Consider the following 16,820-nt stretch of genomic DNA (forward strand, 5'->3'; position numbering starts at 1 on the left):
ATTTCGATCATACATGAGAACCCAATGTCCAAATATTTTAACTGTGCTGCAGATTTGCTTCAAAAGCTTAGGTTCAAACAAAAGAATAAATGTAGTCCAACATAAAATTAACCTTTCAAGATTACCCTCGGTATATATCCTCTGACCAAGATAGAAGCTTAAAAAGTTACCAGTATCAATACAGTAAAACTGGACAAGAGTTGTATGATAAAAAAATGTATCCATGGATTATGACTACAGCCTGGTTTTTGAATATTCCTTTTAGGAAATCAATACATGATAATAGCTAAGATGCGACCAATCTTATTTAAACAATGTAAAACAGGAACAAATGAAGTATACACATGTGGTAGCATTAAAACTTTCAAATATGTTGTGGGGCATCCTATTTAACAGTAGGAAAGCAGATGTTGTACGATTATAGTTCATTGGTTAGAACTAAACCAACCTTCCAACCCACGAATTGATGTACTCACTCCACTTAAATATTTCTATAGCTTCTTTTTGACGTTTTGCTTTGGCTTATTTTTGCAACATTGTCTTCTTGTAAATATCAATAAACATTCATTTATTGATAATAATAATAAATAATTAAACAAGTTTACCTATTTGATAAAATCATTCCATAGTGCCATTTTGTAAAAGATAAAACTTAGATCTTGATGTTTTTACTTTGGTTGATTTATCCTTTATGGCTTAAAATTGCGTTGTCTTCTTGTAAATACCAATAAACACTAATTTATTGATAAATAATGTTATATGTAATTAAACTGAAGTGTACGTTTATTTGATAAAATCATTGCAGGATGCCATTGTTTTAAAGATTAAACCTTTGATTATGTTGATTTTTATCTTTTTCGCCTTTATTACTACTATCTTTTATTATGAATTACAAATGAACAATTTGTATAATTAAAAATATACCTTTTTTGAAATGTAGTTATATTAAAGTTGTATTAAATGTTAGAAATGAAAAGTAAAATTGATCGGTTATTTACGTCATTCAATGCTAAAAATGAAAATAAATAGTTAATAATAAACTGACTAAAATTAACTTGATTGTGGTGTGAATGATATTAAATTACATGTAATTGTTTATGAAAATCAGCCTAGGACGGCAGTTTGTTAAGGAATAAACAAACATTTAGTTTTCCTCATGATTTTGTTTATTTATCCTTCAAAGGCTTAAATTTGCCACATTACCAAACTTTAAATGTCAATAAACACATGTTTACCGTCAAATAACTGTATAGTTTATGGTATTAATATTCAATATAGGGTTACGTCTGATAAAATAGTTCCAGAACCCCAGTTAAAGATTAAACTTTGATTGATTTTGTTGATTTTTATCTTTTTCGACTTTATTATTACTATATTTTACAAATGAACAATTTGTACAATTAAAAATACATCCTTTTTTAAATATATTTATTCTAATATTGTATTAAATGTAAGGAATGAATGGTATAATAATTTATCGATTGGTTGTCAGTCAATACTAAAAATGACAATAAATGGTAACCAATAAACCAATTAAAATTAACTTGTTTGTGGTGTGAATGATAATAAATTTCGTGTAATTTTTACGAAAGTCAGCCGAGGACAACATTCCAAGACGCCATTTTGTTAAGGAATAAACAAAAGTTTAGTTTTCCTCGATGTTTTGTTTATCCTTCAAAGGCTTAAATTTGCAACACTGTCAAATTCTAAATGTTAATAAACACATGTTTAACGTTAAATAATTGTATAGTTTGTTTTTTCTATTCAACATACATAGGTTTACATCTGATTGGTAATGTAGTTCCAGGACGCCATTTTAAGATTAAACAAACCTTTGATTCTGTTGATTTTTATCTTTTTTGCCTTTATTATTACTATCTTTTACAAATGAACAGTTTGTACAATTAAACATATATCCTTTTTTAAATATATTTATATTAAAATTGTATTAAATGTTAGAAATGACAAGTTAAATCGATTGATTATTTAAGTCAGTCAATACTAAAAGTGACAATAAATGGTAAATAAGATAATAAACCGATCGACTTGATTGTGAAATTGTTATGAAAATCAGCCTAGGACCCCATTGTGTTTATTACGAACATTATACAAACTTCTGATTTTTAGACCAATTTATGCATTTTTATAAATAAATATATTTCACAGATGTTATATTTAATTTGTGATTTTTGTTTTGTCGTTAATTTGTAAAATAATTAAAAATCAGCCCCGACTTTTATGTTCTGCCATTTCCCGTCAACAGCCGGCAGTTCTTCAAAACAAAAGACGATCGCGTTTCCGAAAAATCGTTCCGATTCCAGTCTCCCTTCGATCCCACGATCGCGTCCAAATCCAAATCTAAATCTAAATCCCGAGATCCGCGAAAGCGCAACTCCGACTCGCCGAATTTCAGACGCATGCGTTCGATCCCGTCCTTCCCCAGAGCTTAGGGACGAAACGGGATAAACAAGGTGCCGACGGGTCGCAGGGTGGGACGCGGATTGTCGCGATGGGCTCGATTGTCTTGAAAAGCCTTTCGGTCCTCCTTGGACTTTTTTTTATATTTATCGGAACAATGAAACTGACGTCGTTCATAAGCAAAGACCTACACAAAGACTTGGTATGTACTAGCATTTTCTCGATTGACTCCTATCAATTGTCACCGTCCTACCCCCTCGCACCCTTGGACGAGGGAGTGGCTAAAGGGTGGAAAATCATTAGACCAGCAAAACCGTAACAATTTTTTTTATTTTTGTCCTCAATATACTCTTTTTTAAAATATAAATTACAATAACAATACAATAAATATTATCTATTTACTAAGAAAATTCTATTAAGTACATTCAACTTTAAATTATTTATTGGTTTTGAGGGAGGCAACCGTCCCCTCGTACAGGCCTTTAAATAAACATTCCTCTTGGAAGATTCACCTCCCCTTAAAATTAGATCATGCAGTTATATTTCATAAAAATCCAATTTTATTACTATAATTAAACTTTAATTATTGAAAATGCACAATTTAGTTTTAGAATAGCTAAAGGCCCTTCGATAAACTCATCCTATAGCGTTCAAGCCTTGGAATTAAATTTTTGGAACCGATTTGTAAACAATTTTTCAACCTTTTCAAACATATTTGTCACGAAGATCAACGTAAATTGCATAAACAAAATAAAAGTCAACAAAAAAATTTCAAAATAGCTTGAGGGTTTTAAAATTTAACATGCCAAATATCTACAATTTTGTACGTAACGTTACATTATATTTAAAAAAATCTTACGTACTAAGTGTACGTCATACATGCAATTTTATAAATTATAAGTTTTTAAAGATAATTTTTGAACATAATTTGATCAAATTTGACCGCGCTAGGATTAGAAAAAGGCCAAAATCTTGCCCAATTTACAATTTATTGCTTGAAAATGCAACTTAGATTTTATTTTTTGTATTTTTTTGCTGTGACCAATCTATCACTTAAATTCATACTTTATTTTATTACCACTACTTAAAAAAATAGGAAAATCCCACAATTAAATTATAAAAGAATAATTTTTTCCTGTGAAATTGAATTCGTATATAACTTTCTTCTATAATCCGGCTTGAAAAATCAAAAATCCTTGGCTAAACTTTACTTTTAGACTTAAAATTCAATTGACTAAATGACAAACTCCAAGTGTCTGATTTATTTCTATAGATTAAAGTTAAATATAAACAACCTGGCAATAAAGTTTAGCCTTGTTTAAGTTTTTAACTTCATAGCTGCTTCTGATGGGATTACTTCATTGACTTAATGAATAATCAATTCCCAAATCCTTTTTACAGGCGGATTTCTTTTGGATTTTATGCAAACAATGCTAATTATTTATGTTTGTTATTTGATTTTCTGATAGAGGAGTGTCTGAGTGAACATGTGTGAAAATGGGTGATATTGTGAGGTGATTTATTTTTGGCCGAAATATTTTTTATAGACAGGAGATAAGAAAGCTATTTCTGATTTCGTTCGAAGCAAATTTTAGCCTTTTGGTCGTACCGGGACGGCTTCTTGTGATCTTTTCTTTGAATCATGTCTAAAGTTTCGGTTTTTTCCAAACCCTGGTAAATTGTAATTTTCTTCAATTGAAAATCCAACGGTTTATACATGTTTTCTTTTATTTCTCTTCGCCCAAATAATAATATACGAATTTATCTGGCATCCTGCCGGCGGCTCCGTTGGCAGGTCGCGTTGCCCGTGGTCGGGTCCGCTAGAGTTGGGACATCGGCTGGGCTTGTGTGGAAATTCTAAAATGAGATGGCCAAATCCCAAAATAGTCGGTCATTGTCAAGCGATGCGCCCTAATTACACCAATTTCCTTCCATCCTGTATATTTTTAATTCGATTTTTTTTCCAGAGGAAAGAATACGTCAAGTACGCCAAAGTTTTCCCCCTGTCGCAAGCCCTAGACTTTAAAATACCTGCTAAGTGGTACAGAAGGGTCATCGGAGGTCTTGAGCTCCTCTGCGGCTTGGCGATGGCCGTCGTGCCTATAGGTACGACAAAATATCGAAAAATAAATAAAAACACCTCTAAGCAACATCCCAACATAGAAACCAAGCAAAATTTAAATCAAGGACGTCCTATTTTAGTCTTTTACAAGGGCCCAACAAATTTGGCAAATTGAAATATTTAGTTTCTTTTCCATTCTTTAATTGAGTGCTCACAGGTGTTTTATATATATATTTAGATTCAGGCCATGGCTTTGGCTTTTTTTAAAATTATAATCCTTCACTTTTATTAAGAAAAACTATATTTTATGCTTGCCTCTGGATTTCAGACGCAGTAAAACAAGGAGCAAACATAACACTGCTGTTTTTAATGGTAATGGCAGTCTATTCCCATTATATGGTGAATGACAAATTTGAAAGGACTGCTCCTGCACTGGTAAATATATTTTTTAAAACTCTGTTAGCTCTTAAGAAAATAAAATAAGCTTACTTAATTGTTTATTCTCCTGTGGTCTACGGAGTGATGAACTCTTAATTCGATCATTACCGATCATATCAAGCCTATCCTCAGTGGGTTGGTCAGTCAGACACATTTAGCCATCTTCAGTGTGTCCTGTAGCATCTGACTGGTCAGTCCAGTGAGAATAGGCAGATCAAAATGATCAGTAATGAGCAAATTACAAGCTAATTTTGCTCATGTATGCATATGTTCATATGTGCAAAGGCCCTGGCCACCAGCCATCGGCTTTCTCATTAATCACACACTCACAACAATTTAATTATTTACAAATTACATAATGTATGATTGCACATATAAATATACACATGTAGCATTAGTTAAGACTACACTTTCACACAAAACCAATATGACACCACAAGAATAGCTCCACGCTCTGCCCTAAAGATGACTCGAATAAATATTGGCAAAAAAATGAAAAAGGTGTTTTCTAAACTACCTCATTCTTGACCACTCCCCACAACTTCAAAAAATTTTAGCACACTAACTGAAAAAAAATCTTATTATCATTTTAGCATCAAATAGAAAATTTGCACTTAATGTTCCATCAGGCATAGGCAAAATGCCTCTGTACACAGAAGCCGCTTTTTTTAAATTTATTTATATATTTGGCAGCAAAAAGTATACTTTTAACATTTCCACAAAGCTGCCATATTTCATTCTCAGTATTTTCGTTAGCCCTTTAAAATTTTAATTATTTCTTGCCTGAGGTACAATATTGAGGTCAATTGTCTTACAATTCTTTCATCTAATAAATAAATTAATAATGTATATATTTTTTTTATAAATTTCAGGTGTTTTTCTTTATGCTAACTGGACGGATGGTTATAGACTGGCAGCTCAAAAGGAAACAGGAAGCGGTGACAAGCAATGGTGACGCAAAACAAAAGAAACAAGACTGATTAGATTTTGTGTCAATTTTTTTCGTACCAAGTGTAAAACCAAAGAGAAAAAGTACTGAAGAAATTTCAGTCCGTTGCTCCATTTTCGACAAAGTCTTTGTTACCTACTTAGGTTTAATGTCTTGTATTGTCCCATGTCAGGAGCTCATCGGTTGTACCATTCGTTTTTTTGTTAATTTTGCCTCGAATGTGATAAATTAGCAGAATTTTATTTTAAAATTTTTTGTATGTTTTTCCCTCGACTAAATCGAGCCTTCTGGACAAAATTTGAAAAGTCGAACAATATGTCATACTACAAACAAGCCTTAACTATATTAAACAATATTATCATTCTTTGCATGAACATTTAATTACAATTAATAATTATATTATATACAATTATGTCAGTGAGTCCTTAGAAGTTAAATTTGCACAATTATTAATATGAGAAGGAAAAAAGACACGTTTAATTTTTGTTCTCTTGTTCACAATATTGCTTACACATTTCTTGTAAAAAGAGAAAAATGTAAAAATATAGTCATAGTTTGTAAAAATCATTACTAGATTTTTTTCTTCTTCAGTTACTATTTTATTAGCGATTACGATGACAAAAGTGTAAATAAACTTTAGGGATGTATTGTTATTTTAAAATGTAATTGCTCAGAAGTTGTTACACGTCTTTATAATGTGATTTATAGGATTAAAAAAAAAGTTCCTTTACACAGGAAAATTTTTACCCTAAAAAAATACATGATAAATATGAACCTAATTTTTATTTTTTAACTTCCTTCTAGGTATGTTTTTACTTTAAATCATGGGCTATATATTTAAGATATTTTTTATACATAATACAATTTATTTACATAAGCTTTAACAAAAGGGGAAAAAATATTAACTGAAAATGTTTATTTACAAAGAAGCAATGGTTTAAATAGTTCAATGATTATATCTACTTGGTAAATTAAGTGTCTTGCCCGGTCTGAAGTAGTCTTAGGGCTTTTTGCAAATAATTAATTGCCTCTGAGACATCATCGTAATTCAAAGCGCTGCCAGCAAATTTGCAGTATTTTTGTGCTTTTGTTATCAGCGTTGGATCCAGGGGGATGCCACTCTCTGTAGAATAAATAAGTAAATAAATTTATTATATAGACAAGTTGTAAATTGCAAAAAATTACCTGTACGTGGTAGAGGCATTATCGGCTGTTGAGGCGTAACGGGTGTAAACTTTTGTGAGTTATCATCAGGCAAACTAGACGGCACTTTTGGTACGTCAAAATTGAAATTTTCCTGAGGTGTGACTGCAGGCGATGGATTCCTATCAGGTTCGGGCACCGTGGGCGTGTTGAAAACTTCAAAAAAACAAAAATACAATATATAGATACCTTCGATAAGGGACTCCTCCATTTATAGGAAAGTATAGATTCACCAGCGTGGCACAAAGGACACTGAATTGTTAGTGAAAAAACAATGAGGAGGGGACATCTCATTTTGCAGGGCGATTACAAGTGGAAAATTATTTTTTTATGCATATATCACTTCTATTAAATAAAGGACAAGGAAACTGAATCATCAGTGAAAAACCTCTGAGTAAAGGACACCTACGTTACGGACAGTTACGAATGGAAAATTCATTTTTTATGTAATTATCATTTCTATTAACTAAAAAACAAGAAAACTGAATTATCAGTGAAAAACCTCTGAGTAGAGGACAGGCCAGATTAATTTTTCATTTTTCTTAGCTAGCATAAACGTTGAAGAGTAGTTTAAAATTGATTAAATGAATTGTTTTTGTGAATTTGTAACTTCTTTTCAGTTCGTTTTTTTTTTTTTTTTTTTAATTTTAATGGCTATGACCCACCAAAGGTTGACTTTAAAAGGAAGAAATGAAGTCCTTGATCCTGGCAATACATGAAAACCTAGTAAAACAACAGTAGCTATGACACCATGACTGTCCTTTATCAAGAGGTTTTACTGTAATATATAAAACACTAATTTGTACGTTGGATTACAATTGTTTTGCGGTGGTGAGTTGTCCATCTGGATCTGTCCGTCTTCATCGACATTGAACGGTCCGGCCACCGGTGTCTCGCCGTTTTTCAGGCAGTTGTGGATGTAGGCCGCTTTCCACTTTGCATATTTGCAGTTCGAGCTTACCTCCTCAGAGAGCTCGCCGAATATGGTCAATATATCCATTACCATTCCGGCAGTGTAAAACGCCTTGACTACATTCCTGTTGAAAACGATTTATATTTATTATAATTTTTTTTACTTTTATACAGAATTAAACCTCACTTATTAAACACGCCGGAACGGTCTTGCGTGTCGGCCCATACAAAAATCTTGAAAGCATAATTTTCGATATGAGCCTGTGCGGCGACATCATTAGTGATGGCTTCATTGTCAGAAAGGGCTTTTTTTTGCGTCTCCAACCAATCCATCAACATGACTAACAAAGCCTTGGCTTCATTCGACTTCTTGTCCAGTTTCAAACCAGTCTGAAGCGCATAAAGTCTACCTAAAAATTGAAAAATATAATAATAATCAATTTTAAATTTTCTGAGCTGGTAGGGTTACTAAACTTGTAAGAAAAAAAATTGTATTCATTGATATTCATCACAATGTTAGTTTGTCATAAGACAGGGACAATTTTCCAATTCTTGTATGTACAAAACATCATAAAATGCGCATGGTCTCATAAAAAAACACATTAATTTTTAAAAAATTAATTAATTATTGCAAAGTTCTAGTTCTAATCAGGGGAGAACAAAAATAAGCAAAAATTGTCAAAGGTGAATCATAATATGCCATTTACTCATCAAAAATGATCCAGAGCTTCTCAGGTTTGAAAATGGTTCCAAATAACCACTTTAAATTTCAATACTATGTTGATCAGCGGTTGTTCAATTTCCAGCCTAGTTTCTTGGGGTATTTTTTCATAATCAACCATACCATTTATTGTGGTCATAATGATGGTTTTAACGTTCCTGTAAGAGACTGTTAAAGTCCCTGGATGGTGGGAAAGTTGTCCTCCTTTCTGCAGCCGTAAATCCCTTCCTGACCCTTCGAACTGTGGTTGCTTCAACTGCGTAAGGAGGAAAAATCCAACGGACCACATCCTCTCGCCATCTATTGCCTCGGGACTACTGGACTGAGCTCTTCTCCTGACTCACCTTGGACAATAAGAAATCGTCCTCCATGTGGCAGCCACAAATCTCCTTCCGGGTGCAAGCTTGATCACTTGATCCATGATGGCCTCAGCTGCTCAAGAGGAAAAAAAATCGAGAAAGAAAAGTAGTGAATTTTTTAATTTCAAGTGTTCGCCTTGCTTACACCACACTTTCTTTCTTCCGTCACATCCTGAGACACAGTTAATTTGCTCTCAGTGAAAATAAGTCTCCCAAAATGTATCAGGCTTATTGAGTGCTCTTTAGCAAACTGGACGTGCTTTTCCCTGTTCTTCTTGCTCTTTCTGAGATTACGTTCATGCATGTTTTGATTTTTAATATTATTCCATACCATCTGGGGAAATATAATAGTGATACAGAACATCTGGAAATTCTGGGGCACTTGATGGGTTGGTGGTCAGTTCTTTGAGAACAGCACACTTTTTGATGATGTTTAATTTTTCCAGCCGGCCTAAATGTGGTCTGTTCTCAGCATTATCAGGATCCTTATACCAGCAGGAGATGTAATGAATTGCCAAGGGTCGCTTTTTAAGTAAATATCCCATTTCATGAAATGATTTCCTTTGTTATGGTATCTAACAATGACATTAAGTTCACCCGGATTAGAAACAGAGAACTATTCATCAAGTAATGGAAGAAGCTCCACCAAAAAATAAGAAATAAAGAAGAATTACACCAGCACTTAAAAATAAAGGAGAATGATATTGAGCAAAGTTACTGTATTGCAACTGAAAAAGAGATGAATGATGACTGATGTGAGCCCCAAGCAGCCAGGACCTTTTTTTTACATCGAATTAGTACTTCTGACTGGTGGAGATTGGATCCTTGGTAGGATTCTGGAACGTTGCCAGCTGTCAAAACTTGGCGTTGGTTAATCCAAAACATATGAACCCTCTCTCGGAGGGTTTTTTGCTTGTGCATTCTTTCAGCTTTTTCTAGCACTTCTTATTCTGTTTTTAAAGATCACCTAATATTCCAAACTTAAGCGGAAAGGAAACTTTCAATAGGACGTCCCTGTGAAGAAATAACTATATTTGTAAAAAAATATTCAGTTGAGTAAGATGAGATTGTCCTTCATTGTCCTTTATTTAATACAAAGACTTAGGAGAGCATCACACACAATATGGTTAACTTATGGCTCCAAAACAAATGAAGGAACTGTTTTTGGCATTTTTAGTACAAGCAAAAAATAAGCAATCAAGCTCATTAGGAAGTACAAATACATTTTTTTCTTTCCAAAAGGTAGATTAGGGATGAGGCCAGGAAGACAGAAACAACATTTATTTTCTTGTCGAGCTTTCGGCAGAATATATCGCCTTCATCAGGACTTCGAAAAAAATTGTTATACTATATGAACAGGTACATGTGTGGATAACGGATAGCCAGTGTATTAATATTAATAATTATTAATATTATTTCATACCGTCTGGGGAAATATAATACTGATACAGAATATCTGGAAATATACACCGGCTATCCGTTATCCACACATGTACCTGTTCATACAGTATAACGATTTTGTTCGAAGTCCTGATGAAGGCGATATATTCTGCCGAAAGCTCGACAAGAAAATAAATGTTGTTTCTGTCTTCCTGGCCTCATCCCCAATCTACCTTTTGGAAAGAAAAAAATGTATTTAAACTGAGAAGGCTGATCAATCACCAAAGAAAATATTAATCAACAACGGGGTGCTTCATCGATGTTATATGTAGATATTGTTATTAGGAAGTACACTTCAGTCTTTTAAGTAGAAATACATGCCATTAATGCTTGCGTCCTAGAAACTCTTAAAAGAGATTACACTAGAAAAGAAAAAAAAGATTGGATAGCCAGGCAGCTAAGTGTGTAAAAAATCACAACAAATAAATAGTCTGATTATACCTTGGGGGCAGGAAGGAATTTTGTGTAATGAAAAAGCAGACACACTGGCCAGAGGAGAATCTGCAAGACCATGCATAGGCTCTGAACCTATTCTTGGGTTACACAAAGACACAGAATCCTTTATCACGGACTGTATATAAATATAATAAAATAAAATAAAAGGAGAAGTGGATAAACTATAGGGGTGCTAGACACAGTAAACTTATGCTAAAACAACCCTCTCCACAGGCAATCAAGAGCTGTAATTGAAGGAGACCAGACTCAGAGGAGTGGTAGGACTACTCACCGGTCACTGGCATCTGAGAAAACATGGGCTTATATAACGATGATCCCATTTGCACATTATGTAGTAAGGAGGAAGAAACAGCCACCCATATCTTTGAATACGAAACAACGGCTCAATACAGACATAACAAAAAAAAAAAAAAAAACCTAGGGAATGAATGGCCTAATCCTGAGGAAAGATTGAGTTAACAGCACTAAACTAGGTTACTAGGTAGGTTCAATAAGCCAGAAGGCTGCAGTGCCTGGGGGATACCAACCCCACTTCCTCGTATCCATCATCATCAAACAAAGAATTAGGCTGTAGACAGTGTGACTTTGGTAAAAACAGTGTTTGCCTTGATTTGATGATGGTCTGTGAGTTGGTGAACTCACTCGTGGGTTTGTTGACTACTCAAACACGTTTTGAAGACGGATCCAATAAGTGACTCTGTGCCGGTTCAGCATGAATTCGCCTGTGTTCGGTGTTTCGCCTCTTGATTAGCGAATTCAAAATTATTTTGAAAACAAATAACCTTTCAATTAAATCATTTATTTTTTAAATGTTCAATACCCTTTAAATAATATATTAAAATTTACAAAAATAATGATAAAGAAGAATTTGGAGCTTATTCTGGGCAAACCAGAGACTTTTTTTACTGAGTGTACAGTAAAACTGACTCTTGTTATCCGCAGGAGACACATATCAAGCATCACGGCCAATAGGAAACACTACAAATTTCAGGCTTCATAGCATTCCATTTGCATACCAATGTACAATTAATAAGAATGCAATTATGTTCAGTTGTTTTTCTATAATTTACCATGTTCCCACTCTCCCCTCATTTTCACTCTTTGCTAGAACTCAACTAGGGGGTTGACGAGTAAAAGCGCAGGTAACAAATGTACCTTCTACTAAGATGGTCATCCCCGTTTGCCTCAAACAGCCTGAAACACTTCAGGCTTTTTGACAATTCCAGTGCGTTTTGAGCATAAGACATATGCTGCAATACCAGAGAAAATCAGTCATGTAGCAGTTTATTGCATCGAAATCAGCTCGAGCCATAAAACAGCTTTATTTATACATCCCTTAGTACAATTAAAACCATCAGAATTAGAAATTAAAGTATATTTTCATGTGATTTGATAATGTAAAAACTGAAAAAAGATTAAACCCAGACAGTTTTCGACATATGATTTATTACCCGAGTAGGATAGACGTAGTTCAGCTGAAAACCAAACATCGCTTAACATTATTAAATAGATTTAAAAAAAGGATAAACTTACACCAGTATGTGACAACAGGATCCCTTGTTTCATGCTCACTAGCTGTCTTCAAATAATGCTGGATGTTCTTTAGCGAAGGAGGGCAGGGCGGCAGTTGCAGTGACATCGTCAAAATAATTATTCGATTTGGCAGGTAATTTTTTGATTAATTTCCACTCTGAATTGTTAAAGTGACGGAAAATTTGTCAGCGGGTAAGGTTACTGAAAGGTACTGCGGATACTGAAAAAGAGTTGGGGAATGTTGCAACATAAGAACATAAGAGGGGGTAGTGATTGGATATCAAATTCAAACACGCCTATATCATTTTTATTTTTTTTAATATGGCATTTTACAATAATTGAAGAATCCAGTCTTCAATTATTCTCTAAACAATTATTTCAAAGGTAAATAAAAGATTGTGAAGCTCTACGAATCATACTATAAACATCATAGAATTCAATTATCAGTCAATACAAGAGACCTTGCTCATAAACATTTCCCTAGTGCTGATCAACATAAATATTTTTAAAATACATTATCTAAAAACACATAAAACTGTACTAATTAAACCAAGAAAAGCATTATTTTCTGGCTTAATACGACATTGCTCATGCATATTAATTAGTGTCATAATGCCTATCAAAAACATTATTTTTTCTTAAATTTCATTAATTTCTAAGACTAAACATACAACAAAATACTGTTCGTACTTGTTTAAGAATAAAATTTAAATGGCACTGCCCAAATACATCAAAACATTTGCTGCTAAAATTCACCTGTAAAGTAGAAAAATTATAATGTACTATTTTATCTCTATCAATTATTGATAAAGATTTTTTCATTATGCAAAATTTAACGACTATTAATTATTCATAAAACATTGCAGTCCTTAAATGTCATCCCATAAACAACATGGAGGTCAATAACATCAGCCCACACATAATAGAAGCTTGTAGCTGGGCTCCTTACAGAGAGCGTGTAGTGTGTTTTGTATTGTATGTAGATCTGTTTTATATGTGTATTGTGTTCATATGAGTGAATGTATTTATTTGTGTGACTGTATTCTAGAAGCTATTTAGTTTTAGGCTAAAGTATTATTTTACACGGGCTGAAATGACCTTCAGCCCTAACACAACAGTTTCTAAATCCAAACTCACTCCCTCTTAAGTCCATTGTTTCCCATTTATGTACATCCATTCAGGGTTGTGGAGTACTTGATATTCCTCCATCACCTTCCTCACATATAACAAATCTAATTGACGGTGGATGGGGGTACTCAATATTCCACCATTGGCCCTCTCACACTACACATTCATGCTAATAAATATTTTTAGTCTCAACATATATCTATCAATACTAAATACAGTAAAACAGCCCTGTTTCTCTCAAAAATCGGAATAGGCCACCCAAATATTCTAGCACAACCTGGGTGGCATTCTTACTCGCTTTCTAACCATCTCTATATGAAGATGGTTAGGGAATTCAATTAAGAGGAACAGTTGAGCAATGTTTCTCTACATGCTGGACACTTAATTTAAATGGCCTATTTAAACACCTTTGGTTAGTCTGACATCTACTAAAAAAATTCTTTATATTTCTGTTTTATTGTTTAAGACCAGGCACATAGGACATAAATGCACTGTTTATATCTCCCTGAAAAATTGTATATATGTATTGCTATATCTTCCATGAATTTTTACTTGATGTTAAAAAATCTTTCATTTATTCTGTACATTTTGGACTCATTGGTCCATCCTGGCCCCAACCCATCGAGTAATTTTAAATTTTGAGTAAATTGACAAAATAGGTGGTTGGATATGTGTAATTTTTTTAATTTGGATATATGTGATTTCATTTACACAGATATACATTTATGTATATAGAAGAATTAAACTAGCATCTTATTTTTCTTGTGTTGATTTTTTAGGTGTACTGAGGATCAGCCAATGAATAGTAACTTGGTTTCCTTTATATTATAAATTGAGCTGGCAATGACGGTGGATGCTGGCCACACAATTTTTTAAAATAATTTACACCTACATTGTTAAATAAATCTTGCTTATTCTTTATAAATCAGCATAATTGTAAAAGTTATCACACAATATATGCCAGCTTATTCAGTTTGTTTTCTCTTTCAGCAGGAGGTTTGATTTTAATTTTTATTTGAATACCTGAGAAAAACATTTCTTCTCAGTATGGCAAGTGAAACAGAGAAACAAATTGCTAGTGACTTGGCACTGCTACGTAAAAGGTTCAACAGCACTACAGACACAGGACGAGCAAATGTAAGATGCTTTCTTAAGTTTATGTCTTCTCATGTCCATCATATTCTATTATATTTATAGCATTTTTACAAAATTACATTTTTAATGTGTCAAACAACTTATTTGTAATTTTTTCCCCTTCTTCTTTCAGTGTGTCAAGTTAGTATATGGAGTGATCGGTACAACACTTTTATATTACCAGATAAAAAAGAAAATATTTCCACCAACAGAATCAGAAGAACAGGCTAAAAAGAATGTCCATTAACATTTAATGGTAATTAATCTTATTGCACATGTGATTTAACAAACAATAAATATATTTAAAAAATATTTTCAAGATTTTAAAGTTGTATCTGTTAAAGGTTTATGTATGTAGACTTAGATGTAACACTAGAGAATAAGCAAAATGTAAAAAACCTAAACCATTACAGATTTGCAGGTTTAATAAAAGTCCAACAAAATGAAAAGAAAACAAAATTTGCCTTAATTGGCAGCAAAATCCAATTCTGGCTGAAAGATAGTGGATGCCTTGGCTTTCCCTTCTTATAACCCAGAAATCGAGCTGTCTAACTCAATGACAGTTTTTTATAAACAACAAGAATGTGAAAGAAAAAATTGTCTACCTTATTTATTACAAAAATGTTGTATAAACACAGTATCTTGCCCCTATCTGCCTGTAATCTTGACGGCATCTCACCTAACTCAACTACATATTTATAGAAAGGACAAAAGTTTAGAAGATTCAAATGTATAAATTTTTTAAACTTTAATCATCATAAAAATCCACTTTTGGAAATACATCCAGCTTTGTGTCTCTACTTATAACCCTAACATTTTAGTATCCAACTCAATACAGCTAAAAGACACCAGTTTGGAAACTACAGAATTTTAAAAATTGTTTTGTTTTTGTTTTTCTCACTCAAAATTCAAATTCTGCCTGAAAGAAGATTAATTGCCTATCCTTGCTTACAATCCTGATATCTAACACAATTATAGTTTTATTTAAAGACTAGCTTGATCAGTTTGAAAATGATAAATATGAGAAAAATCATTAGTTTTCATGATTGATGTATTTGAACGGATTTGAATAAGTTAATTTGTATTATTATTTTTACAAAGAGTCATTTTTAATTATTTAATAATCATAGTAGTTCGTTTTAGTTTAAAAAATGTTAAAAGATAGAAGGCATTGGCCAGAATGCGATAAGAACGCTGTGTTTATTAAATAATTAAAAATGACTCTTTCAGGTCATAAAAATTCTAGTGATGAGTTACATGAGACCCTGATGATTCATCTAACTTAATTACATGATTTTAGTTTATTTTATACCAGTTTGAAAGCCACAGAGTATAAAAATCAGAAGTGGTTTTGTTCTCACCATGTCGAAAATCAAATCCTGTCTGCAAAATTGACAATACATTGCCTCTCACTGCTTACAAACCAATTAAAGTTTAATTTAAAGACCAGCAGTTTGAAAGCTGCAAAAGTTACAAAAAATCACTAGTTTTCATGAGTTGTATCATCACCAAAATTCTCGCTGCAATAGTCAGTATCTTACCTCGTCTTGCTTATTTCCCTGATGTTATTGAACTCAATTACAGCATTTCAGATTGTACACTAGTTTGAATGCTAGTGGGTGTGAAAAATCAGTAGTTTTTTTGTTCATATCATCCCAAAAATCAAATTCTATCTGAAAAATTGAAGATCATTTGCCTCTCACTGCTTACAACTTTGATGTTATGCTATCCAACTCAAAGTTTTAATTGTTTGTTTGTTTATTTATTTTTTGCATTAGCCTATAAAACAGAAATTCTTTCATTTACAATTTTTCGTTCGACAACTGCAAAAATGTGAACGTTTACTAGTTTTCATAACCAGAATTCTAGCTGATTTATAGTCAGTGCTTTGCCTCTCCCTGCTTATAACCTTGACATCACCTCATCTAATTCAATTACAACATTTTAGATTTTACACCAGTTTGAGTGAGTTTAAGATACAGTGTGAGAAAAATCAGTAAATTTTTGATCTAATTAACAAAAATTAAATTTTATCTGAAGATGGAAGATACTTTGTCTCTCACTGCT

General features: G+C 32.9%; 2 protein-coding genes and 1 long non-coding RNA gene across 4 annotated transcripts; 2 read left to right on the forward strand and 1 right to left on the reverse strand.

Annotated features, from left to right (window-relative positions):
• Positions 1–2,180: 2,180 nt before the first annotated feature.
• LOC106667587 (transmembrane protein 35A) lies at positions 2,181–6,579 on the forward strand. 2 transcript variants are annotated; one of them, XM_014395626.2, is made up of 4 exons: positions 2,181–2,620; positions 4,386–4,524; positions 4,809–4,915; positions 5,791–6,579. In XM_014395626.2, the coding sequence occupies exons 1-4, from the start codon at positions 2,510–2,512 to the stop codon at positions 5,896–5,898; spliced, it is 465 nt and encodes a 154-aa protein (XP_014251112.1). In that variant the 5' UTR covers positions 2,181–2,509; the 3' UTR covers positions 5,899–6,579. The 2 variants fall into 2 exon arrangements, with proteins under 2 accessions (XP_014251112.1, XP_014251113.1); XM_014395627.2 differs by lacking the exon at positions 2,181–2,620 and adding an exon at positions 3,581–4,304.
• Positions 6,513–12,739, reverse strand: LOC106667586 (vacuolar protein sorting-associated protein VTA1 homolog). Its single transcript, XM_014395625.2, has 5 exons — positions 12,492–12,739; positions 8,170–8,392; positions 7,887–8,107; positions 7,053–7,226; positions 6,513–6,990 (listed from the first exon to the last, which is right to left on the reverse strand). The coding sequence occupies exons 1-5, from the start codon at positions 12,595–12,597 to the stop codon at positions 6,839–6,841; spliced, it is 876 nt and encodes a 291-aa protein (XP_014251111.1). The 5' UTR covers positions 12,598–12,739; the 3' UTR covers positions 6,513–6,838.
• Positions 12,331–15,065, forward strand: LOC106667588. Its single transcript, XR_001340602.1, has 3 exons — positions 12,331–12,624; positions 14,610–14,756; positions 14,887–15,065. It is a non-coding gene; the product is annotated as an uncharacterized LOC106667588 (long non-coding RNA).
• The last annotated feature ends 1,755 nt before the right edge of the window (positions 15,066–16,820 follow it).

This window comes from Cimex lectularius, unplaced genomic scaffold, assembly GCF_000648675.2.
Source record: "Cimex lectularius strain Harlan isolate CLEC.00 unplaced genomic scaffold, Clec_2.1 scaffold74, whole genome shotgun sequence".
NCBI lineage: Eukaryota > Metazoa > Arthropoda > Insecta > Hemiptera > Cimicidae > Cimex > Cimex lectularius.

Bases quoted from the DNA above. Each gene is read 5' to 3' on its own strand.
- LOC106667587 (XM_014395626.2), top strand. From the start codon at position 2,510: ATGGGCTCGATTGTCTTGAAAAGCCTTTCGGTCCTCCTTGGACTTTTT. The intron at 2,621-4,385 runs GTATGTACTAGC...TTTTTTTTCCAG, and splicing joins AAGACCTACACAAAGACTTG to AGGAAAGAATACGTCAAGTA. The intron at 4,916-5,790 runs GTAAATATATTT...TATAAATTTCAG, and splicing joins AAAGGACTGCTCCTGCACTG to GTGTTTTTCTTTATGCTAAC.
- LOC106667586 (XM_014395625.2), bottom strand. From the start codon at position 12,597: ATGTCACTGCAACTGCCGCCCTGCCCTCCTTCGCTAAAGAACATCCAG. The intron at 8,393-12,491 runs GTAAGTTTATCC...TTCAATTTTTAG, and splicing joins TCCTGTTGTCACATACTGGT to GTAGACTTTATGCGCTTCAG. The intron at 7,227-7,886 runs GTAATCCAACGT...GTTTTTTTGAAG, and splicing joins CTCACCACCGCAAAACAATT to TTTTCAACACGCCCACGGTG.